At 51.1% G+C, this 25080-nt stretch overlaps 1 protein-coding gene across 1 annotated transcript in view; it reads left to right on the top strand.

The window, feature by feature from the left end:
• SORL1 (sortilin related receptor 1) overlaps positions 1 to 25080 on the top strand; it is a 161043-nt gene that overhangs the window by 7653 nt on the left and 128310 nt on the right. Inside the window, exons 2-5 of the mRNA XM_082659998.1 lie at positions 9218 to 9334; positions 15450 to 15575; positions 22217 to 22378; positions 23774 to 23841. Coding sequence (XP_082516124.1) covers positions 9218 to 9334; positions 15450 to 15575; positions 22217 to 22378; positions 23774 to 23841 — 473 coding nt within the window. The remainder of the gene's footprint in view (positions 1 to 9217; positions 9335 to 15449; positions 15576 to 22216; positions 22379 to 23773; positions 23842 to 25080) is intronic.

Here is a 25080-nt window from a genome sequence, read left to right as displayed (position 1 = left end):
ATACAGGCAAGACGTTTCCATGTGGGTCTATGCCAGGGGCCTGGGGAGAAGACCTGCCCCAGGGTCCCAGCAGAGGAAGCTGCCCATGGCAGGGAGTGGGGACAGCGGACAGAGGTGGGTGGGTGGGGCCTGTGAGGCTGGGGGAGGGTTTGGAAGAGACTTGAAATGTTTTAAAGCTGTGCTCCATTAATTGGGTAACATGAGACTGTACCTATAACTTACCTCGTCTGTATATATTTAGTTCCCTGAAGTTCTCTGAATAGTTCTTTAAAAAAAATCCTGCAGTTAACTGTGCACGTAGTTTGCTGGATTGGACGAGGTGTGCTGCTGTGGAGGTGATGCAGGGGTTCCTGCAGAAACAAGCCTCGGACCTGGAGAGGGGAAGAATTCGGGAGTGGATGTGGAGAGCTGGATGGAGGAGAAAGGCTGTCCTCACAGGGTTGGGGAGTTAAGCTGCGTGGGGGTGGGGCCCGAGGGGCTTCTGCCCTCCTGGTAGCAGAGGCATCTCACAGGACTGAAAGGTTGACCTTGCTGTTGTGTTTAAACCACTGGTAAGGTGAGGTCTTGAGGCGTTTGGTTCTGGGATGTCATGTAAATATTTTCCCCTTGGGGCGAGGGAGATGCTAGAAATCAGTGCCACCTCTGTGTTGGATGGTTCGTTGGAGCCTTGGGAACCAGAGCTTGGGTTTCCCCAGGTTTCGAATCTTGGTTGTGGAGTGAGGGGAAGGCTGCCTGAGCGCAGGGCTTGGCCACAACTGTCTTCTTTTTTTAAAATAAATTTATTAATTAATTTATTTTTGGCTGCCTTGGGTCTTCGTTGCTGCGCACGGGCTTTCTCTAGTTGCGGTGAGCGGGGGCTACTCTTAGTTGCAGTGTGTGGGTTTCTCATTGCAGTGGCTTCTCTTGTTGTGGAGCACGGGCTCTAAAGTGCAGGTTCAGTAGTTGTGGCACACGGCCTCAGTAGTTGTGGCTCACGGGCTCTAGAGCGCAGGCTCAGTAGTTGTGGCACACGGGCTCCATAGTTGTGGCACACGGCCTCAGTAGTTGTGGCTCGTGGGCTCTAGAGCACAGGCTCAGTAGCGGTGGTGCACAGGCTTACTTGCTCCATGGCATGTGGGATCTTCCGGGACCAGGGCTCGGACCCATGTCCCCTGCATTGGCAGGCAGATTCTTAACCACTGCGCCACTAGGGAAGTCTCCATGACTGGCTTCTGAGCTTGACCCGGACGTACAGTGTTTCACCAGTTTATGTATGTTGTTACTTCCTGCTCTCAGGCCTCAGTGTTCCAACCCTGATGCTGCTCATGGTAGTTGTTGATATGCTGCCATTTTGTGAAGAATATGGTTTATTTTGGTATAAAGACCATACCAGTAACAAGAGGAGATAACGTTTTAGCATTTTGAAGTTTATGAAATATATTCATGGATAAGATCTCTTTTGATTTGAAGGTGAGCCTTATTTATTAAAAAATTTTTTTTTAGCAATATGAAAGGAAGTCTTTATTTGTTTTCTAGGGAGGACTAGTTGCCAGGATCACTATTAAAGACTAAATCTTAATAAGAGGCATCCATACATTAAAAAAATCCCGGCACATATTTTTATTCTGTAATAATTTTGTCTCTCTCCCCTTTTGACATCCCTAAGAAATCCACTTTGCCAAAGAATAACTTTCCCCCTGCAGAGCTTTTCCAGTACATGTCAACACAGTGAATTTTCCCTCCTTTGTTAATAAAGCAGAAGTATCCAGGGCACCTTCTGTGGCCAGGCTGGTGGGCAGCTGGGATGTTGCTGCCATTCTGGTTGGCAAGACCCTGAATTGTGTGGCTGTTGCTCATAGGGTGGTGCTGGTTCGAGCAGAACTTTCCACTGGCTCTGTGGTGTCACACATCTTCAGGGCAGCCTTATTATTATTCTCAGTTCACAGATGAGTATCTTGAGGCTCCAAAAGGCGAAGGGACGTCCCCCAAGTTGTGCAGCCCATCAGTCGGCGAGACCAGGACTCAAACCCAAGCCTCTGACTTGTCTCAGATTTACGGTGGCACCTTTCCCTCTTCTAAATATTCCAGTGAAAGCCTTGCTTTCAGCCGGGGGTCCGGTGGCTGTGATCTCTTTTGTTCCCCCTTCAAAACCTAGAGAGCTCATATAATGCCACCCTTTCCTTGGCTCTCCTGGCTACACCAGTTTACTTTTAACTTTTCAAATTTGTCAAGTTCCAGGTCCCTGCCCGCTCCTGGATTTCGCTCTGTCCTTCCTCTGGATCTGTCTTTTCTGTTCTCCATCCCTTTTGCCCTGGACTCCTCCCTCTTCATCCTTGTGGTACCCACTGGGGGTCTTGTCTTCAGTGCAGCCCTGCACTTGGTTATGCCCCCCCGGCTCCCACATTTAACATCTGTAAGTATTATTCATGAAATTAATTGTTTAACGTTTGTTTCCCCTACTGATTTAAGAGTCATGAGGCAGGACCTAGAAGTCTGCTGTTTTTTTAACACCTAGTAGAGCACCTGGTATGTAGTAAGTGCTCAGTAAATCTCTACTGAATGAATGAGGTGGGGGGCTATTTATGGTGGAGCTGCAGAGCCCAAGTGGAGGGTCAGGGAAAGTGGATGTTCCGGAACCATCCTACACAGGTGAATCCTGATTTAAGGCTAGTCCTGGTTCAGTGTGTCCAGCAGCCCGTAAACACCAGTGAAGGGCTTGCTGTGCTCTCAGTGCTGTGTGCCCCACTCTGCGGTCCTGGGTTTTAAGGCAGATGGAAACCCCACCTCTAGATCTTTCTTTGGGTTTAACCCCATCTGCAAGGTGTGGAAGGTGGTTTAGATGTTCCCTGAGGTTCCTTCTGGCCCAGATAGTTTCTTCTTTTTCTTACTTGCCAACTGGTGAATTAAGGGGTGATTATTTTCATGACAAAGAGATTTTTCACAGTTTTTTTTTTTTTATAGGGAGCCCTCCCAGAGCAGCAGAGCGGGCTATTTGCTAAATGACAAAGTGGGTTTCACCAGGAGGGAGTGGTAGATAGAGGTGGATCCTACTTGCCGAAGATTAATCAGAACTAAAGTCTCTCCGAGCTGATACTGTAAGTCAGGAAGAGGCATATAAATAAATCTAAAGAGAGCTCATTACTCGAGTTAAGGAGATTATAGTGAAATGCTAAGTGTTTTAGTCTGAGGTCTTTCTCCCTTTGTTTCCTTGTCTGTGAAATGGGCAGCCTGCATTGATCAGAGAAGTAGTTAACGAATTCTCTGGGTGAAGCATCAGTGAGATGAGTGGAGAGGCCGGGACAGGGCCTCTCTGCAGGGAGCTGTTAAACTAGATTTCAGCTCTCCTTCGGAGGTGGAGAGTCCAGGGAGGGAAATGAGCTTACTAAATATAGTGGGAACACAGTCTCAGAAGGGGACATGGAGGGGCGATTTGCATAACCAGCATTTAGGTCGTGCAAACAGATGGTCTGAGAAACCTTGTTATGCTTGGACCTTGCGTGTCTGTCTTTGGTTTCCTCAGGTCCATCCTGCAGTTCCGATGATTTAGCTTCTACGTCTGTCCTTGCAGCTGAAGGACAGGATATTTGTTTTACACTTCACTGTAGAATTTTAAAAATGCTTCTTTGTATTTCACTGCTAGTGAGGCAGTGGAATGAACCAGGCTGTCTTATTTGTCCTTCTCATCCTGTGTTCTGGAAAGAAGGAGTGGTGAGGACTACAGGCTGTGGGTGTCTAGGACATCCTGATCTTTGGGTTTGACCAATTTGAGAGACATGATGGCAGAAGAAATGAATGGAGATGGCATGAGACCCCTTGCATTAAGGGCCCCCATCCTTCTGAATAAGACTCAATGACTATACAGATTTTGGTGGGTTTTATTGTAAATTTCTTATTACTTGTCAGACTTGTCCGCTGATTTCCCCCAGAAGTGCTCTGTGTACTCTTTTTTTTTTTTTGCGGTACGCGGGCCTCTCACTGTTGTGGCCTCTCCCGTTGTGGAGCACAGGCTCCGGACGCGCAGGCTCAGCGGCCCTGGCTCACGGGCCCAGCCGCTCTGCGGCATGTGAGATCTTCCCGGACCGGGGCACGAACTCGCGTCCCCTGCATTGGCAGGCGGACTCTCAACCACTGTGCCACCAGGGAAGCCCCCTGCTCTGTGTACTCTTGACAGGTGAGAAGTGAGTAAAGATCCCCAAAGGGTACCTAGCCCTTAGTGGGCCTCAGTGTATAAGCGATCACCACCTTCCACAACAAGCAATTTCTTTGTCTTCCTTCTATTTCTAACAACCCAGAGCTTGGAGCTTGGGTGGCAGCAGCTTCTTGCCCCTTTCTGAAGAGTGAAGCAAAACACTTAACCTCTTTGGAACGCCAGGGCCTGCCAGGAGACTGAGACAATGTGTGGGTTGACGGGGATCCAGGTGATGACTGTTGTGAACTGCGAAGTGGATGCTAGCCCTGAGCCTATGGCCATTGCTCCAGCCAGGGACCAGGGACCAGGGACCAGGCCCGCAGGGATGCTGTGGCTTTGCAGATGCCGCTTACGGCATTTTGAAGGATTGCTTTGACCAGAGACCCACTCCTCAGCCTGCCTTCTCCATGACTCACCCGAGCTGCATCTTTTGGTAGCATGAAGGACCGAGGTGGGGGAAAGAAGAATTTCTTACGAGTGGGAGCTCCTAGGTATTGCATCAGCAATTGAGAAGTGTAAGGTTCTTTGCAGGTCATAGACAAGAGGCTTTTAAAAAAATTGAGATGAAATTCACGTAACATGAAAGTAACCACCTTAAAGGGAACAATTCAATCCGGTGGCCTTTAGTACATTCACGATGTTATGCCACCACCACCTCTATCCCGTTCCAAACCATTTTCTTTTTTTTTTTTTAATTTTTAATTATTTTTTTGCAGTAAACAGGCCTCTCACTGCTGTGGCATCTCCCGTTGCAGAGCACAGGCTCCAGACGCGCAGGCTCAGCGGCCATGGCTCACGGGCCCAGCCGCTCCGCGGCACGTAGGATCCTCCCGGACCGGGGCATGAACCCGTGTCCCCTGCATCGGCAGGCGGACTCTTAACCACTGAGCCCCCAGGGAAGCCCCCAAACCATTTTCATCACTCCAGAATAATGCCTCTTACCCTTTAGACCGTCACTCCCTATCCCCCCTCCCCCCAGCCCCTGGCAACCCGCAACCTGCTTTCCGTCTCTCTGGATTTACCTGTTCTGGATATTTCGTATAAGTGGGATCCCGTAACAGGTGACTTTCGTGTCTGGCTTCCTTCCCTTAACGTGATGTTTTTGAGGCTCCTCCATGTTGTGGCACACGTCAGTAGATCATAGGGTTTTAACAGCTACCCAGGACACCCAAAGACAAACCCTCACGGAAAGAGTGAGTCTTCCAGCCACTGTCATTCACGTTCTGCCAGGAGGAAGGGAGTGAACTAGATTCCTCGTTCCCTAAGTAAGCTACGTTAGAGACACCAGGGGCGTGTCCTTTAAAAATACCGATTCCTGGGCTCCAGTCAGAGGGTTCTGAATCAGTAGGACTGGGGTGGGGCCTCTCTGGGGTCTCTGGTTGTTAGCTGGGTTTGGGACCCCTGAACCGGGTGGCTTGTGGGGGGGCTACCTTGACTCTTAACGATCTGCCTGTGATCTGCGCAGAGGCCTGAAGCTGCGACCCCGATGCTGTTCGTTGTTTATGAGGCAGTTTCTCTGTGCAGAGACTTCTGTGGCATGCGATTTTCCTGTTTGCCTTCTGAGGGGGAGGCGTTGGGCCCCCTCCCTGCCGCTTTATTACAGCTCCGATGAATTGTGGCTCATTTATCGAGCTCCAGCTACTGGCCTGTGAGCTGGAGACCGGAGAGGGAAGGTTGTTCACGCCCCGGGGTTGTAGTTCCAGCTGACTGCACATCAAGGTTACGTTGTTGTCGAAAAGCCACCCTCCCATGGCTCTCACTCCCTCCCAGACTGGTGTCTTCTGGGTCCGTATGTGCCCACTCCTCTCCATGCGGTCTTTGGGACCCGAGTGAGCAAGGCTGATAGGAGTGATCCGGAAATCGGGAAGCCTGCAGCTGCGCCGGAGGGCTGGTGATGGGGGAGGCTAGGGGCTGAAGCCAGGAGGAAATCCCTGGTGATGGAAGAGGACCCAAACGAACCGGAAACCACCCACAAAGTGCAGGGACCCAGCACTGGCCCCTGCAGGTGTCGATCGCTGGGGGCCACTCTTGCACCTCTGGTTGCCTGGTCCCTGTCCATGGAGGGCCTGCTTTGACAGCTTCCCTTTCTCCTGGGGTGGGGACGAGGGGATGGAGACCAAGGGGAGATGCAGAGGCGGAAAGTGAGGCCAGAGAGCGCGATGATGTCTTTGCCTTAGTAAACCGGACAGCTTGCCAGCCTGCCTGGTGCGTGGTGGATTCCCACAGCTGACTCTGCACTGTGCTGTGGGGGGGTGGGCACCTGGGCTTTAGTGGGGATCAGCCTCAGCCAGGCAGGCAGCTCCCCAGGGAGTTACCCCTTGACCAGGAGGTGCGCGGCGCGCGCTGACATCCCGCCAAGGGAAGGAGCTGAGCTGTTGTGTGAGTTGCCTGGTGGCCCTTGGACAAGCCGTTCCTCGCCTGAGATTTTTTTTTTCTCCCCACTGGGCTACCCTTTTAGGAGTGAAAGGGACATCTAATAACATCTTTTTTTATTTTTAAAGGTGTTTCACCAAGCTCGCCTTCTGGGCTTCCTTTGTAAAGAAAGCCCTTGGGTGTTCAGATGCCTCCTTTGTGCTGCTCTCACCCCTTCACCTCTCCTGGGATTGGTTGAGGGGGCCCCATAAATCTCACGTCCTCTGAATAGAAAGACTTTAGCAAGTTGTGTTCAGTCCTTGTTCCCGCTCTGATCACTGTAGGCTTTGTAACCTGCTCCAGGCGTTACTTGATTGTGAACCTGCCCATGGGGCTGTTCTGAGGTTGCCTGAGTGCAACATTGCTGGGCTTTAAATCTCAGACCCTGGATGAACTTAGTGATTCTTCCAGGTTCCAAATCCTGTATCGACTGACATTTGCATAAATCCTCAGTTTGTTACCCTCTGGATCTAAGGGTGAGGATGTTTTGGAGGGAGAAGGCTGTTAGCCTGAGTTCCCAGGGCACCTTCGCCTGGTGGGCTTCTGATCCATAGATGCTTCCAGATTCTTCCCAGAGGCGAGGGCTGGCAGGAGAGGGGGAGAGGGAGGGCTGGAGGAAGGCTCTGCAGCTGGTGGCGATTCCCTTAGCTACTTTCCCCCGAGCATCTGGGCTCAATAATTTACTTATTTCTATTTTTTATTTGCACGTCTCTGTCGATGCTTGCCTGGACTTACCTCTCTGGGAGTGAGAAGGAATGTTTTGGAATGACATATTTTCCTAAAAAAAAAAAAAAATCCAGGGGCTTTTTCTTTAAAGAGGCCTCATTTCATCTGTTTCCCCAAAGAGCTTGGGTCCTGGATCAAATTAGGTGCAGGTGCTTAAGACCCAAAGCAATGTAGTTAAGGATTAGCTCTTTTGTTATTCTGTCAGCCAAGTTGGTGGCACAGGTGTTTCTCTTCTCCCTTCAGACAGTTTGAGAGCACTATAAGGAGTGGGCGGGATGAGGAGGGGAAAGGAGAAAGCAGCTGTGGGAGGGAGGGGGGAGGGGATGGGGAGGGGAGGGTTTTCTGCTCTGAGGGCCCATCAGCTCAGGTGTGTACTTTGCATCAGTCCGGGAGGTGGGGTGGGCGGGGTAGGGTGTGAGGGTGGGGAAGCGTGCAGGTGGACTGTGCACAGGCTCCTTGGGGTCCAGAAGCTCGATTTCCTTCTCCTGTGCCCGAGACAAGCCGAGGTTGAAGGGGCCGGTGGAATAGGCTTCTCCCAGGCATTGCTTGTGCTCCGGATTTTTGGGGGGGTTTTGTCCTGAACGTTGACACCAGCTCTCAGAATTTTTGTGTGTGGTCATCAGTTGGCTCTTCCCACACGGAGGGGGTTGAAACGGTTGCCTCAGGTGTGCCAAGATGCCAGCCCTTGAACTGTCTGTCAGTGACGGGTGAAAGGAAAAATAAGAGGAATGGAGTTAGCTTTTCATAAAGCAGAACCTATCAGAAAGAACTGTTCTTGATTCTGAGAGTCTATCTTTCGTTTTCCTCAGTTTTCTGTGTTAAAATGTCCTTTCTTTGAAACACGGCGGTGATTCTAGATGGTGGTCGTGTTGCTTTGGAACACGGCGGTGATTCTAGATGGTGGTTGTGTTGCTTTGAAGGGGGCGGCTGCGTAACAGGTGAATCCCAGGAGCTCAGTGGTGTGAATGCATCTCCCCATTATGAGAAGTTCAAAACAAGTGGAGGGGCTTCTCCTCGGGGACTCGGGCTCCTTCTGTCCTGTGGCCCCACTCTCCTCTGGGACTGAATGCAGCCTGCAGGTAGGGAAAGAAAACAGGGCCGTGTAAGGCCACACCCCGTCGTAAGGCCTGGGCCAACAGTCTGCTGTGTCCTCAGGAGGCCGGGGACAGAGATCCAGAGAACAGCCTGCCACGCTCTGACACGGTGGCTGTTTGCATTAATGTTGTTACCTGGCAGGATAGAGGTGGCCGACCAGTCTTCTCTTGGCCTGCCTAATTTTTCTCCATTTTACTGGTTTACAGAACCCAGAAGCCTGGGGACTACTGTTCGCAATAAACCAAAGGTCATTTCTGTGGAGTCCTGGGGAATATTTCCTTTCTTGGAATACTTCAAAACTAGCTAAATAGAGCTGATGCTTTCCTTTTGTTCCTCCTTGTTATGAGCTAAGGATAAGCAACGTCACCTGGAGGCCAGAGAGAACCAGGTTGAACAGAACTTTGAAAGCATGTGGTCTTTCCGGCTTGTGTCCCTTTTTTAAATGAAGAAGATGCTTCAGTGTTTTGGTTTCAGATCTGAAGAGCGCATGTCCCATGTATGGAGGAAGGATGAGAATAACCAGAGGTTGATTTCACAAAGGACAAAAATAAGCCAAGTTATTCGTTATGCCAGTGAGAGCCTGTGAAGAAGATGTTTTGCAGTCTGGTTCATGCCACACAGGAGAGGGCTAGTGTTTCTTCTTGGGGAAGTTGAGTCTGGTGGAATCTGCAGAGAGGGAAAAATGGGCCGCCCTGGCCCGGTGCTCCAAGTGTGAGCACTTAGTCATGACAGAGGGGGAGAGAGTCTTGCTTTAGAAAGTTGGTGGCCGTCACTCATCATGGGCCCTAATTTCTGTGTTGGTTTGATCTCTTTCAGGTTAGTCTGAATGATTCCCACAATCAGATGGTGGTGCACTGGGCCGGAGAGAAGAGCAACGTCATCGTGGCCTTGGCCCGGGACAGCCTGGCGTTGGCGAGGCCCAAGAGCAGCGATGTAAGTATTGGTGTCACTCTGGGCGTTCCTCTGTGCAGCCAGGACGCCCTTTTCTCATCCATCGAGGTTATCGTGCCAGACAAAATATTGGGTAATTGGGAGAATCTGGAAAATAACATATATCCCTTCTTCGCGGAACACAGGGTGGTGCAGGCAGTGTTGCAAAGAGACCCGTGTGATGTGCGGTGACTTTTGTGCAGTGGGAGGGCGTGGTCTGGGTTGTTGCATCTGCTCAGCAGAATGCCGGAAGTGTGTTGTTGGGCAGGGCTGTCCGTCGGCAGTGGAGCCCGCCGGAACCGAATGGGTCTTTCCCATGTGCTGATTTCTTCTAACCCGTTACAGTTGGGTGAGTCCTTGAATCTGAATCGCTCAGACTCTTAATTTCCACAGTTGGCACCTTACGATGTTTAATAGCCTAGGTGCTTTGAAGACATTAGACCGAGGGTCACGCACTCAAAAGACCCGTGATAGAGGCCAGGTGGGTAGCAGGCAGGGGCGAAGCTGCCTCCACGTTTATAACACTCTTCACCTCCACAAGGAGGAAGGGTCTCTCCCATTTTTCTTGAAGTATGTGGCCCTCTGGGACTTTTTCCCACTTTTGATAGAGATGCAGGTTCAAAAAACATTCACCGGTGTCTTGATTTGAACATGGTGGTGGATGCTACCTGGTCTCAGGGTATAAGACACTGGGAAGTGGAGGGACTTTGAGCTTCTGGGCTGTTACTGGCTCTCAGCTCTGGTTGCCATGCAGGGCCCAGTGCTGCTGGATCTGATTTTCTGAGAGAAGCTCAGAGGTGGGGATTTTTACGTGAAAACTGCTGAGTCTTACAAGTTGGCAGCTGCCGTATAGCTTTTACAAACCCTGTGTGGGCCAAGTAAAACATATATGAGGGCCAGAGCGAGCCCCTGGGTCCAAAGTCTGTGGCCCCTTCTCCGAACCTCCCCTCGTGGGGAAGAGGAACAGCCCCTGCCTCGGGTCAGGGTGAGGCTGTGGACAGAAAACCACGTTGTGGAGGTTCGGTCACTCTGCACTCTGGCCAGAGGAAAGCCCCTGATGACTTCGCTAGCACTGTCCCGTCAGCCTGGAGGACATACTTGAAATTCTTGAGCCTAGATTTGGTCTCCATGAGGCCCCTCACTCTGTATCCACCATCTGGTTTGGATGTGCTCCAAGGTAGGGGACCAGAGGGTACCCCAGGGGCTGTTTTCTGGTGGGCTGAATGGGGGCAGCTGGGGAGGGCAGACGAAGGGCTGGCCATCGTGATGTGTAACTTGGGCCAGGGTGGGGTGCTGAGCAGTGGTGGTGGGAAACCGCTGCAGCTGACAGCCAGGCTGGGCGCGGTGACCTGGTGCAGGGCTAGGCTCGTTTGGGGCCGTGACTTTGGCCCAGTTATAAATGCGATCAGGGTTGGCAAGCACAGATGGCAGTGTATTGATGACTGTTGGCCTGTGAGAGTCCGTAGGCCGCTGTGTTCAGAGGCATCCCTTTTGAGCACAGGAGACAGCTCTCTGCCCTCCTGCATTAAGAAATCCTCCTTAGGGTTTTAATGTATTTTAAAAATTCTTTGTGCAGATAGTATTTTTGGCGAAGACCTATCTTTTTACTGTTTTGTGGTACAAACAGGAGCCCAGAAGCATTACAGTGATTTGCGTGGGGTCACTCAGCACGTCTGGGGCAGGGTTGGGGCTAAGACCCCATCATGTACTCGGTCAGTGCGTGAGGGTGTAGTGTTGCCACGGTGACCAACATTAGTTTTAGCACTGACAGTCCTATATCCTGGGACCCTCCTCAGTCTTGGGTGAACCAGGAAGGTTGGTCACCCTACAGATACTGCCAGTCTATCCAAACCCAGTTCTCACTCTGCCTAAATATTTGGGTGATTCTTACTAAGGACCCATTGAACATGTGAAACGATAAACTATTCTGGAATGAAGTATACGCTAAGATTAAGTGGAAAGGAAACTTCGTGCTTGGAGATAATAAATTGGGACGGCAGAGATTTCCCTCATCAAGGCATAAGCTACATTAAAGAACCGGCAGATGAAACTGAGACGTTCTCATGTGGAAAGTTAATGCAAAAATAAATTCTGACTCAGAGGCAGGAGAAGGTGGTGCCGGAGTAGTAACAATCTAAATTTTCTTTAAAGACTGGAAGCACGGTTCACAGGGCCCCGTCAGCAATCCAAAAGGAACAGAACCTATACAAATTAGGAACTGTGTGAGTTGGAGAACGGCCAACTCATACATATTCAGTATATAAAAAAGGGATGGATCTGGAAGCTGGAATCCCGGAAGATTTGCTCTTAAACAGAAAAAAAAAAAAAGAATATCCCGATGAACTTGTAGCCAGTGTGAGTCCATGAAGCATGGCTCCTGCAGGACCTGTCTTTTTCTGTGATAAGCCTGTAGATGAAAGGAAACCGAAGGTGGTGTTTATCCTGACTGTCCCCGCCTCTTCCTTTCTGCACCCTCCTGACGTATTTTATCAAGTACTTGGTTGCCACATAATTGACCAAAGAGCTTTCCAGAGATAGTGTCTACCAGAAGACCAGAATCAACCAGGGGAGGCATCAAGAATGGTAGGACTCACTGCCCTTGTACCCAGAGTGGTGTGACTGGTGCCCCTGGGGATTGGCAGGGGAGCCGGGCCCGCGCCTGTAGCCTGTGGGAGCCGGAGTCTAGCTGAGCCCCAGGTCTGAGAGCAGAATGCGTGGGTTTGAATCCTGGCTCTACCATCCATCAGCAGTCTGACCTTGAGCCAATTCCTTCATTTCCCCTTGGTTTTCTCATCCATCAGTGAGATAGTCCTTGTAAAATCTTGCTTCCCAAAGGGTGGTCTGCAGACCGGCAGTGTGCGGGTTTCGTGGGAGGTGGTTAGAAATGCAGAATCCCTAATCTCACCCCAGACTTCCTGAATCGGAGTCTGCATTTTGACCTGTGTCCTGCTGGGTGATTTGTAGGCGTGTTACAGTTTGAGAAGTATGGGTGTAAAGTACTTAGAACAGCCCCAGACACCGAGATGCTTTCTGGACACTTTAACCCTTCTCCCCCTCCCCTCCTCCTTCTCGTTATTATTTATGGTTTTGAAGTACAGGGGAAATAATTTAAAACCGTTCACTCTGAAGGACCGTCTTTAGAGGTAAGACTGATCTAACTAGCAACTTTTGGCAGTTTAGAAACTGGGTGTGGAATTAAGAGATACAGACTACTGTATATAAACTAAATAAGCCACAAGGATGTATTGTACAGCACAGGGAAACAGAGCCCTTGTTTTGTAATAACTTTACATGGAGTATAATCTATAAAAATATTGAATCACTATGTTGTCTACCTGAAACTCATAAATACTGTAGATCAACTATACTTTAATTAAAAAAAAAGAGAAACTCCTTTCTTCTTTATTTAGTTGAGGGAGTGGTGTCCTGTGGAGGCCAGAGAAGACTAATTAGTGCAGAAACCTGTGTCTGGATGCAAAGCAAACGGTAGAAGCACAGGATGAGTGAGCCTGGGGGCGTTTGCCTCAATTCACTGGAGCTCACTGTGGGCCGTGAGTGAGGCAGCGTGCTAGGGAAAGAAACCCTGACTCAGAATGTACCAACCGGGGTGCTGTGTGGAGGCCATGAGGTCATCAGCCCACTTGGCCTCGTCTGAACACTGGAAGAGGCCCTTGCAGGGCTCTTCACCGTGGAGGAAGGTGAATAGCTGTGCACAGCCCCGAGCTTGCCTTTGCCCTATTGATCTGTTGATCAAGTAGGGATAAGAATTGTGAGGATAGGATCAAAATACCGTGTTGGAGTTGTCCAGCCTGGAGAAAGGAAGCAAGGCCGATGAGCAGTTTGAGAGCCTCAGGCGTACCATGGACCCTCACATACCTTCCTCACTTCTGTTTAGTATAAGCCCCAAAGGGATGGAGTTTGCTTACAGACGAGAACGTTAAGGGCGAGGTTTGTGGTTTTGAGGGTGGCCGCACGTCCACCACCAGCGGGTGATGCAGAGGTGTGGCGGGGTGTCCGGGGAAGGCCCCATGCTTCATTCAAGCTGGTGTTTTCTCTCTCCATCCAGTGTTCCTTCCAGTGCCTGGGCTGTAGCTTTGGTGTGTGATCTTCCTCTTTAGCAGAGAAATGCAAGCGTGCAGAGGAGAACATTCACCCAGAACGTTGACTTGAGAGAGTGGAAAGTCAGCTGAACTTGGGCTTGGAGGAACCGCTCCTAGTTTTGTCGGTTTCTAGCAGCATGACCTTGGGCTAGTAGTTCATTTCTCTGAGTTTTATCTCTTAACTGTAAACAGTTGTTCACTGAGTCAGGGATCCATTCATTTCACTCTCTTTTGTTCACTCACAGAACACATGCATTTACTCACGCTGTGGTTTGTAGTGAAATTTATTCATTTCAGAATTCTTTTCTGAACACCTGCTATGTTCCAGGTCCACGGAAGGTGGCAAAGGAGAGCCCCACTCACGGGGTTTTTAAAGATGAAGAGAGTTGATGTATACAAAAGAGTATTGTTACTGCAAAATGCTGCCCCGATGTGAGCTTATTAGCACACTTGTGCCTCCGAGGAGGTAACGGAGTGGATTATCCGTGTAGGGGACGATGCTAGGGCTGGGAGGAGCCTGAGCTCCCTTTTGGAGAAGCCGTCAGTTTGCTGTGTGTGACTTTGAATGTCACAAGGAACACTTCATGTCTGTTCTTGGCCTGGAGGATGGAAGTGAGAAAGTACCGCTTGGTCTTCCTACCACTCAAATGATCTCTGAACGCTCAACCTGCTGAATTTAGGAAGCTGTTTCTGTGGCAGCCCCTCACCGTGTGTTTGGTAGTCGGGGAACATGTGCTGTGCTTAAGTGTGTGTGTTTGTAACAGGAATTCTTCCAGATGTTGGCAGAGGTTCTATCTGTGCTCTTCCAACCTCGACATCTAATAAATATTAATAACCCGCATGTGCGCTCAGTTTTCTTTGCACAAACATCGTGTAGTTCATTGTTCACGTGGGGGCATCGTGTACCAGCAGTGACGTGTTTACATGCCCATTGTGTGAAGGGCCGTGTCTTTGTATGCCTGGTGTCCAGCGCAGTATCTGGCTCCCATGAACCCCTCAGAACGTGTTTGCTGCTGAGTCGATGGGATTCGTCCCGAGTTCCCATTCTTCTTGGGATTCACCTGTCCTTTTACTTTAACACTTTCCCCAATTCTAACTCAGTATTATATTCATAGTGTTCATAACATTATAGTGTTATATTCATCTGTCAGGCTCATTTTAAACCCACTGACTGTATTAATTTCACAGTGCCTAGGTAGTAAAGTCTAGGGACAAACTATCTGACAACTTCCATTTCTTCCATCCCTTTCTTGAGGTGTGATGGCTTTCAGGTAGCCTCCGGGCACCTGGTAGACACTCAGTGCACAAGTTATTCTTCTGTTTCATACCTGTGGTTACCGGGGAGCCAGAGACCCGGAAGCAGGAGAGAAGTAAATACCGTTGGCAACTGCATGGCCCCCCCTGCTGTTCCTCTAAACTCAGAATCTCCCATGTTACAGGGTCAGGGTGCTGGAGGAGGGGGGTTCTGGGACCCCTCTGTGCAGCTTCTGTGCATATTTAATCACTTAGCACTGCTCTCTTTTTCATCTCTGGGGCTACTCTGTGAAAACCCATGAGGGTTGTTTTTTTTTTTAATCGTCTGGAATGCTGTAAGGACAGAACTCCCCAGCAGAAGGATGAGAATTAGATTACCTTTTGGGTACATTTCAACAGATGGCAAAAAAAATTCTCAATCCCTTCCCCTCAGACAATCACATTTTCTCAGCCTCTGGATGTAGTTTGTTAAACACTCAACCCGGCCGTGGTGAGGAGCTTATCATGGTTTCTGTCTGCGCGTCTCCCCCTCCAGGGAATTGTTGTGGCCTCAGAAAAGAGGCCACTGGCTTGGGGACAGACACAGAGGTGGCCTGCTTCTCCTTTGTGGGTTGTCTTCACACCTGTAATTTCATGGTATCAGGGACCCGTTGGGAACCACACTCAGGGCGCAGGGGACGCGTTTGCAAGTGGAGGCGGAGGGAGCCGCCTTTCTGCCACTTTTCTCACCGATCCTTTTCTTCTTTCCCACCTCCGTCTTCCAGGTGTACGTGTCTTACGACTACGGAAGATCATTCAGGAGAATCTCAGAGAAGTTGAACTTCGGCGAGGGGAACAGCAGCGAAGCTGTGATCGCCCAGTTCTACCACAGTCCTGCGGACAACAAGCGTGTAAGGACGTCACCTGTCGTGACCGCGTGGGGCTGTCTTTTGGGACCATGGCTGTGCTACAGGAGGGCTGGGAGATGCAGCGCTTGGGCGTCTTTGCCACGTGACAGGCAGCTGGGGACTGTTTTTCTGCTTACCTGGGAGTCGGTGACAGAATGTCATTCTCAGGGCAGAGCTGTGCATAATCAAGCAGGCCAGGTCCTGGCCAGGCAGGATTTCTAGACAAACAAGGGCAGGTTAAAGCCCAAAGCGTCTGCCAACTGCCTGATAAGTCGCCTGCTTCATAGGGGGCACAAATGTTACCCAGGGCCACTGGGGCTTGCACTGGGGTCTAATCTAGGTCCTCCAGGGCAGCCGCTGAAGTCTTGATTTCATGGGTATCACCAGTGTGCGTACACACGTGTGTACCCGCGTGTGCATGTGTACCCCCCCTTCCCTCCAGCCTGTACCGGTCTAGAAGGGAAAACCAGGGCAGCTGATCCTGCTGTGGCTCCTCATTTGTTTTCCCAGCTGTCTGCCCTGGGGCTTTGTTTCTGCAGTAGAACCCGGGCAGTTTGATTTGGAGGAAGCCTAGACTTGAGATGGCCCTGGGCCCCAGGGAGGAAGAGGGGGGTGCGGGAAGCAAGGCTTTCCTGTGGGTTAGGTACCTTGAGCTTGGAGAGCTGTGTTTGGCTGCCTTCCTCCCCGCTCTAGTGATCCCGAGCTCATGTCCAGGATAGGATGACTGCTTCTAAGGATGCTCGAAACATAGCTCCTTAGAAGCCAAAGCGAAGGTACGGGGCAGCTGCTGCTTTTTGCTCATCCAGAAAGGAGGAGCGAAATCCACAGGGTCCTCTGACCAGGTCCGCCCCCGCCCCCCTGCCCCGCAGTGCTGGCTTCTCAGGTTGCCTGTGGTCTGTTAGCAGGGACTGTATTCAAAATATTTAGCCACCGGAATGGCCCTGACCAATCAGAACAGACCCAGTCTGGAGGGAGCTGGGTTTTGAAGGCCACCCTGCTGAGGCAGGCATTAACCTTTCAGTCGCTGGATTGTGGGCTGGGCCTGGGGAGGGGACCAGGCCAATGGAGCTGTAGGAGGGGCCGCTCATGGGTTTAAACTGCCTGTTTACTAACAGAAGCAATTGTTTTTTTAACAACTAGAATAGGTGCCACTGGTACCTACTAGTTAATATCAGCCCCGTCCTATGGTCTCAAAGTGGAGGGGCAGTTAGGACAAACTCCCCTCTAACCTAACTCCAAGGTGACCGAGCAGTTCTTCCCTCTGCGAAGAAAAGCACAGAAAGAGGTTGGAATCGGTTCTGTAGTCTGGACAGCAGGCCCGCCGCGCCCTCCCCACCACTGCACTGGCAGGCCTGGTACTGGGGACTCCCGGTCCCTCGAGTGACTGGGGAGCCCTGCCCCAGGGTCCAGCCTGCTGGCCGTGTTGCATCTCCTGTGGATCAATCTGCCTCTCAAGAATCAGACAGCCATTGGATTAGTCTCTACGTCAGGTGGTACCCATCCATCATTGTTATTAGTAGTAGTAGTACTATTACACATTGTCCCGAAGTTAACTCTTGCTGAAGTTGTGGTCTCGAAACTGCTCTGTTGTCCCTTTCAGCCCCATCTCGTCCCCTCCTCGCCTCTGACCGCAGGGCACAGATGTCTGTAAGCAGGCTCCGTCTCCCTTCCTGCTTGTCGCGGGTTGCGGTGAGCAGCTGCTGAACCCAACAGTCGGAAGAGTCAGAAGACAGGAAAGATGAAGTTAGGGGCTTGCGGCGGGGGTGGTTTAGTGCGGGGAGAGGATCTGGGGCTTTTGGAGAGGGTGAAGGAGCAGGGCAGGGGCTAGGGCAAGAAGGAAGGAGAACCAGGGAATGGTTGCAATAGAGGAGCTCTAGGTGCTGCAGGTGAGGTGGGAGCCATGGGCCCGCGGCCTCAGTGCTGTCACCTGAAGAGGAGGGCTGCTCCGATTTCTCAGGGCTGAGTTGGGGATGATTTGGAGTTGGTGGGATGATGCATAGGGCCGCCTTCTTGGAGAACTTGGTGGCTGTTGGACCTGGGGCTGGAGCAGGCTGAGTGAGGTTAGGGATGCTGCCTTCCCTGTTGGGTTTGTAACTCCCCAGTGGAGGCTGTTACCCCTCCTCAGACTTCTCAGGAAGGAAGTGACTCTTACTGTGCTGATGACTTAGGTTACTTTTGCCTTTGTCCCTTGGAAGGCAGATTGCCCCACTCGACCTACCATTTCCTGATAAACATCCCCCATGGCTGAGTGCTTTGCCCTCTACGTCAAGGTGCCGGGCCCAGGCCAATCACCTGTGCACAGACGTTAGCGTGGCTGCCACGGAGGGCAATTGGAAATGGTGGAAATGACTGTTCGCAGCTGCTCGGAAGGGCTAAGGTGTCACGAAAGGGCCACGTGGAAGTCTGGGGGGGCGTGGCCTGCAGGAGGGGAAAGAAGGCGCTGCTTAGGTACATGGAGCGGCTGTGGGGTCACGTGAGAGTTTGGGTCTATTTTCGAATCAGCCCGCCGTCCCACTTCCTTCTTTGCGGTCCCCTGTGTGCCACCGCCTGGAGCAGCGTGCGGCTCTAGCCACCTGACAGTTCCACCAGCCTCGCAGTGCACCCGAGGTCAGTCAGCAGTGTCCAGACATGTCTGGGCTCTTTGAAGGTCACTGGATGTGTGGTCAGGTTTCCCAGCCTCCACAGATGCGAGAGCTGGTCCTGCCTTTTTCCAGGCAGAGGCTGGTCCCAGGTGGGATGGTGAAACGCTCTCTCTTTCTTCCCTTGGTTCCCACCTCCTGGAGGTGAGTCCGTTCCCTGCTTCGTCTGCCCATCCTCCTTTCACGGTACTCTTGGCTTCTTCACTCGAAACTGGAGACAGTCACTTAGGCTGACATGGGGATGAATTCTGTAGTGACTTTTGTTATCTCTCCGGAGGTCTTTGTGTTTTACGAGGGAACGTAGCGTTAAGCTAAAGGAAAAGATGAAGCACGTCTGGAATATTAAGTGATTGCAGACATGCTTGGAAAGGTAGGGGGTGGCGGTGAGGATGCTCCTGAAATTGCCCAGGTTAGGAAGCATCTAGTAGGTCAGCTCTGCTGGCCAATCTGCAGGGTCGCCTCGAGCAGACTTGACAGCCAGGCATCCCGGGACTAAAAGCAGAGTAGGATGTCCCATGCCTCGTACTCTGTGCACATTGGAGGACATTACCTAGCGGCAGGAAGCACGTGCCTAAGGGTGGGATGGAAGCTGCAGGTCATTAGAGTAACGTTGGATCAGAGAGGTGAAGGCTTCGTGGGTGCTCGGGACTAGGGCTGGAGCTTCACAGATGGGCAGATGTCTGTAGCTGGAGCAGAGCTGGTGGGAACCCTAGGGGATCAGGGAGGAGAAGGGCATGGGCAGAGGCTTCAGGGTGCCAAATGTGTTTTCTCTGCAGGCGGAGAGGGGAGTGTTTGCACTGAATGGCTTAATGATGTCAGTGGGGCCCCACCTGAAGAGGGAGGAGTTTTCCCTCTGCCTTGAGGACTGGAGGGAGCCATGGAAGAACCTTGGAGCTGACGGGTTACTGTGAATACTGTCCCTTAGGGACCTGTGTCTGGTCTGCCGGCAGCATGCAGGATGGGCTGGAAGGGCAAGGTTAGAGGACGGTAAGAAAGGGAGCCCGTGGGTTACTATAGGCATGAAGTTGCCCAGTCACTTTACCAAACCTAATATCCACCCTCTAAGGGTCTCGCTCCCTGCTGGTCCTAGAAGCCAGGAGGATGAGTAAAACCCAGTGCCGACCCCAATTTCCTCATAGTCTCTAGTAGGACCACGGGCTGCGCTAGTAGCACTGGGAAGAAAAAGGAAGGCACTGATTGTGAAAGACCTTTTAGAGGAAAACCTAACAGGGTAGGTGGCCGATTGAACGTAAGGGAAGGCAGTGGAGTAGAAACCAGACCCTAATGGTGAGTAATGGGGCCGGGGAAGGTGTCACGTGGGCTTGGGACATGGGGAGGGAGAAGTGGGTTTTGGGGGGCAGGTGGTGAAGAATTCAGTTTTAGACAGAGAGCAATCTCTGGGCACATCCGGGTGGAGATGCTGACTGAGAAGGTAAAGAAGGTCATGAAAACTAGACTCTTGGGAAGACGTCAGGGTGGGCGTGGAGATTTGAGAGTCTTGGAATGCGGACTCCTGGAGGGGCGGTGGTGGAAGCTTTTGGAAGGATGAGCCATAAGCCGCGGTAGCAGCCGAGGATGGAGGAATCAGGGTCACCTGAGGGCGAGGAGCTGAAGAAGACAGGGGCTGGCAAGAGAGAGTCAAAGACAGATGGTCAGGGGTGGGGCGTGGAGCGATGATGCGACAGTGTCGCAGAAGGCAAGAGCGTTTGCAGGGAAGCTTGGGGACTGGGTTAAGAGAGGAGGTACTTCACTGAGCCCAGCAGTCCAGGCTAAGACCTATGGACTCAATTCGGGAAAGACTGCCTTTTTGTTGGAAGGAGAGAGGTAAGGTTTGATGAACCAGCCAGACGCTGATACGAATGCTGCCTCTTCCTGGTCACCTTGGGCAGCCGACCTCTCTAAGCATGAGTGTCCTCATTGGTAAGAGAGGAGATGACAGTATCATAGCTTGGAGTTGCTGCAGGGACGCTGTGAGTGAAAAGAGGCAAGGTGTGCAAACATTCAGCCCAGCGCCTGGTGCATACTAAGTGCCTCTTGAAAAATTGTAGCTATTGGACTTCCCTGGTGTTTTCCCAGTAGTTAAGACTCCGCGCTTCCAATGCAGGGGCCACGGGTTCAATCCCTGGTCGGGGAACTAAGACACGCATGCTGCGTGGCGCAGCCAAAAGGAACAAAAAGAAAAAGAAAAAGAAAAAAGAAAAATCATAGCTACTGTCATGAACGTCATACGTTCTGTGGCCGGACATGGGATTTCTAGGTCCTCAAATGTGAAACTGCAGGCAGCCATGGGATAGGTGTTTCTGGAGAAAACTTTTCAAACTGAGAGAACACTCCCTCCCCCAAATAACCAAGACAGTTTCAGAGCAGGAAGATGGGCTGTGTTATTTCTAGGGGACACTTTTAGACCCCAAATGATGATGGTCCTCCTTAGGGTCCTAATTGTTTTTATCACTTTGCCTTTGGTTCCGCTAGTTTTTGCTTTCATACCATTTACTACCCTTTAGGGTTAGACTTCATTAGGCTTCTCCAGAGTTTGGAGTTTTACATTAGATGCTGTGGAGGAAACAGAGGAGAGAGAACACGTAAAACGCTTGCCTGGGAAGTTTACAGGCTGGATGTGGGGAGAGAGCGTGAAGGAGAAGGAGCAGGAATGTCAGAAAGCAACGTGTAGACAAGTGCAGATTGTTTCTCCAGGCTGAGGCTGTTAGAGCTGAAGCGGGGTCTGGAGCAGGTGGAATCAATTAGGGAAAGCGTCCTTGGACTGATTCCTGTGCGTCCGTGATTTCTAGGATGTCAGTGGCTGAGTTTTGGGGGCGCTGGGTCCCCCCAGCTCTGGTTCTGGGTCACAGTCGTCCTCTGAGCCACCCTGTGCTCCTGGGAGCAGGGGACGTCCTCCAGCTCTCTGTGTGCACGCAAGGCCTGCCACCTTCTGGGCTTTCCAGCCTTAATTTCCTGATATTTCCCTCAAGCCCCAAGACCGTCACCAAACCCATACTGTCTTTTTTTTTTTTCCTTCCTCTTTTGTTCCCAAACTCAAACTGCCCTTGACTCGGCGTGTTCCTTCCCTGTGGAAGTCTTGTCTGCCCGTCAAGGCCCAAATCTTCCATGGAGTCATATCCGATCTCCCAAACCGGAACTGATCTGTAGTCTGTGCTCTCATAGGACTCTGTCCATGGTTTCTCAGTTGGTCTCATTTCCCCTTGCACTGTAGTTGGCTGTAGACACGTCTTTCTCCCACATTAGACCGGAAGGTGCTTAAGAGGAAGGGTCCTCTGCTTTCTCTGGGATGCCCTCGGCATCTGGTCCAGGGTGAATGTTCGGTGCACTTTTGTTCAGTTGAATTGCTTTGATCCTTTCCCCTTGAGAACTCTTCAGGCCGGCAGTCATTCTCGAGCCTGACTTGTTCAGAGTCACTCACCCGTGGGGAAGCAAAATAAGGTGAGGCCCCTGCTTGCCCGTTGTGCCCCACAGTGAGTCTGCCGGCCCCGGTGGCCACTGGGTCCTCAGAGCTGCCCTGTCACCCGGCACAGGGGCAAGAAGGGGAAGCTAAGCTTCCTGGGTGGGTGTGATGGCAGGGGTATTCCCGGAAAGGTGTGTCAGAGGATGCACGGCTAGTGAGCAGGCCCATCTGTGTGCAGCCAGCCTGGAGAGCAGGGCTCCTCTGCCCGGCTTCCTAGAGCCGCCCTCTGATTGTGACCGGGTCACCCCCCAGGGAATGAGAAAGGCCAAGTCAGTTGAAAGAAAAAATAGAAAGGCTTGGCTTGCTTCATTACCTGGGTAAACAAGAGCTCCACCTGGCTTCAGCGCAGCCCGTCTGCACCCTTCCTTTGCCGAGCCTCGTGTGATATGCACCGGAGTCTCTTCATTGTCAGGAGATGGCAAGAAGACCATGTGCGAGGGTGCCGGCCCCTGGCCTCTGCATGCGTGGGCACTCAGACTCTGCTGGGGAAGGGGTGTTTGGGGCGCGGCCAGGCTCTGCTCTGAGCTCTCCTCCTTTCCCTGCAGTACATCTTTGCAGATGCTTATGCCCAGTACCTCTGGACCACGTTTGACTTCTGCAACACCATCCAAGGCTTCTCCATCCCATTCCGGGCAGCCGACCTCCTGCTGCACAGCAAGGCCTCTAACCTTCTCCTGGGCTTTGACAGGTCTCACCCCAACAAGCAGGTAAGAGAGCTTCTGGGGCTCCTTGAGGTTTCTGTTCTGCCCCAGTGGATCGCCTGTCCTTCAAGTGACCTCCCCCAGCCCCTCCCTCCTCCTCTCTCAGGCTGAGCCTTTGTAGCTACTATTTCACTTCCCACGGCTGCGGAAAACTATATCCCCCTGGCACCCTGGGTCTGCATCCTAGCCAGGGAGCAACACCCAGCCCCGGCAGGCCCTGTTAGTTACACATCAGGCCATTCTTGCTGCAGGGACACCTCTGTTAGTCCTGGGGGTAAATCGGGTCTCTGGAATTAAATCAAAGAGAGCCAGGTAGGGAAGGCTGGCATCTGAGCTGTGCTGGGACCTCTTGTCGAATTTCTGTTCTACCTTTCCCATCCTCCACCTTAAACATACTGCCCTTGCCTACCATTTATTTGAAGTTACCATTCACTTAAATATTCTTGCTGTGTGTGTGTGTGTGTGTGTGTGTGTGTGTGTGTGCGCGCGCGCGCGTGCGTGCACACGAGCGCACGTGTGTGCGTGAATATAGTATAAATGTGTGCATTTTCTTCCTTTAACCCGGATTTGAAGGAAAGGTGAGAGATGGGGAGAGCGCCCAGGTAAGTTTCTATCTCAAGGTTAAAACTCGCCAAGTCAAGGGTATTGATCTCGCATAATCCCATGGAACCTGTTGGCCCTGTAGGATGGGGTTCATGATGAGTCTCAAATGACTTTGCTCAGAGGAACCTTGGAACGATTCTTTTTCTTTGCAGGTTGTTTAACCAAAACATGACCTGTTTATCTTCACTTGCCTTAGGGAGTAACCCAAGTATGGGCTGTTTACCAGTGTAGGTGGATTATTGTTGTTTTTAGTCTCCTGCTTCTTGCTCCCTGGTCCCTAGGGCCAGGGACCCTGTCTTTGGAAGTTGAGGGGCAAAGGTCAGCAAGTCAGTTACTCATGGCCACACCTTTGTGTTCGGGGATTCCCTGAGTCCTCTCCATTCAGCTTTCATCACTGTGTCCCATTATGGGTTTTCAAGGACACTGTTTCCCAGGCGAGAAGTACTGAGTATAATCCTTTTGTTTTCACCACCACGTGAGGGTCAGTCTTGAGTAAAATATAATTTCTGATAATCCGTAAAAGGAAGACAAGTCACGATCGTTTTTCCTTCCTTCCAGTACGGAGGTACTGAGACCTTAGTAACTGAATGGAGAAGAATGCAAAGGTGAACTTCCTGCCCTTCCTGCCCTTGTTGGCACGTGGGGTAACCGGGTTGGGTAATGTGATCTCCCCACCTGTCGTCACAGGGGACGTATTGTTGAGGCTGGGGTTTCCACGGGTGTGTGCTGGTGGTGCCATTCAGGGATCTTACATCACGCCTCTTGCATCGTGACCACTTGTTGCTTTGGTCTTTGCAGCTATGGAAATCAGATGATTTTGGCCAGACCTGGATCATGATTCAGGAACATGTGAAGTCCGTTTCTTGGTAAGTCGTGCCATCTGAGAAATTTGAGTTACATACTCCCCTTGCTTCAGTTCTAGCTCCTTCATGCAGGGCAAATCTGCCCTCCCCTGAGATGTGAAGCATCTGGTTCAGGAAGGACACATTCCAGACCCAGGAATGAGAGCTGCGGGTACAACAGACTCCCCAGGGGTTTGGGGGGTGAGGAAGGAAGGTAACTTGTGGCGGGAGTGACAGAGCTTTTGCATTTTTCAATCCGTCAGGGAATCCAGGGGAATCTTGAAGCTCTTGCATGTATTAGAATTTCTAAAAGACCTTCATTTTTAGAGCGTCATATCAGAAGTGGGGACTTTTCTCTAAAATTCGTTCATTTGTTCATTCAAAACATTTTTTTTGAATGTGTGCTGAATATAAAACAGACGCTTTAGGGTGTAAGAAGTTGAATAACTGATGGATATAGTTATGAAGGATATTGCAGTTTAGGAGAGAAGAAGAGACATTTTGTGCATGTAACATACATCATGAAAGAAGCATGAAGTCCCACGGACATAGCATAAGAAGCCAGAGGAGGGCCATGCTCCTTCCAGATGGGTCATAGGCAGCTCCACGGAGGAGGTTACTGTTGATCCAGGATGTGCACACCAGGTAGGGTGTGGCTGTTTGGAGGGGTGCAGGATGGGAATTCCAGATGGGAACAGAATGGCCCAAGGCAGAGACGAGGCACTGTGGTGCTTGGGTGGAGAACCCTGAGTCTTATCCTTGGACAGTGTATTGGGTGAAATTTGGAAAGGGGTATTGGTATCAGAATCTGCAGTGCTTGCTTGATAAAGGAATTTGGGCTGAATTCTGAAAGCCATGGGGAGCCATTGTAGGTTTTTGAGAAGGAAAATGAAATCAACAGGGCTAACCTTTAAGAGGTTGTTTCTGGTCTTAGTCACTTCTGGCCTTTTACTGTTGTGGGGATGATGTATATAATCTTGAATTCGTACATATGCAGACGAATGTGTAGAGCAGACTCCCAGGCGTGGACTTGGTGGGTCAGTGGGGGACAGTCAGACCATTCACACCTACCAAACTTGATACCTCTTGACCTTCACCACCCTGGATCAGCTCTACCCGTACGTAATCTTCCCCATTTCAGTTTCTGGTTGCTCAGGTGAAAAATTCCGAGTCATGACTGATTCCGTGTTGGTTTCATGCTTCACGTTCAGTCCATCAGGAAATCCCTGTGGCTGTACCTTCAGTATATACCCAGGATCCACT

Source organism: Grampus griseus (genome assembly GCF_964374135.1).
Source record: "Grampus griseus genome assembly, chromosome: 8".
NCBI lineage: Eukaryota > Metazoa > Chordata > Mammalia > Artiodactyla > Delphinidae > Grampus > Grampus griseus.
This window is presented reverse-complemented; position numbering and strand designations above follow the sequence as displayed.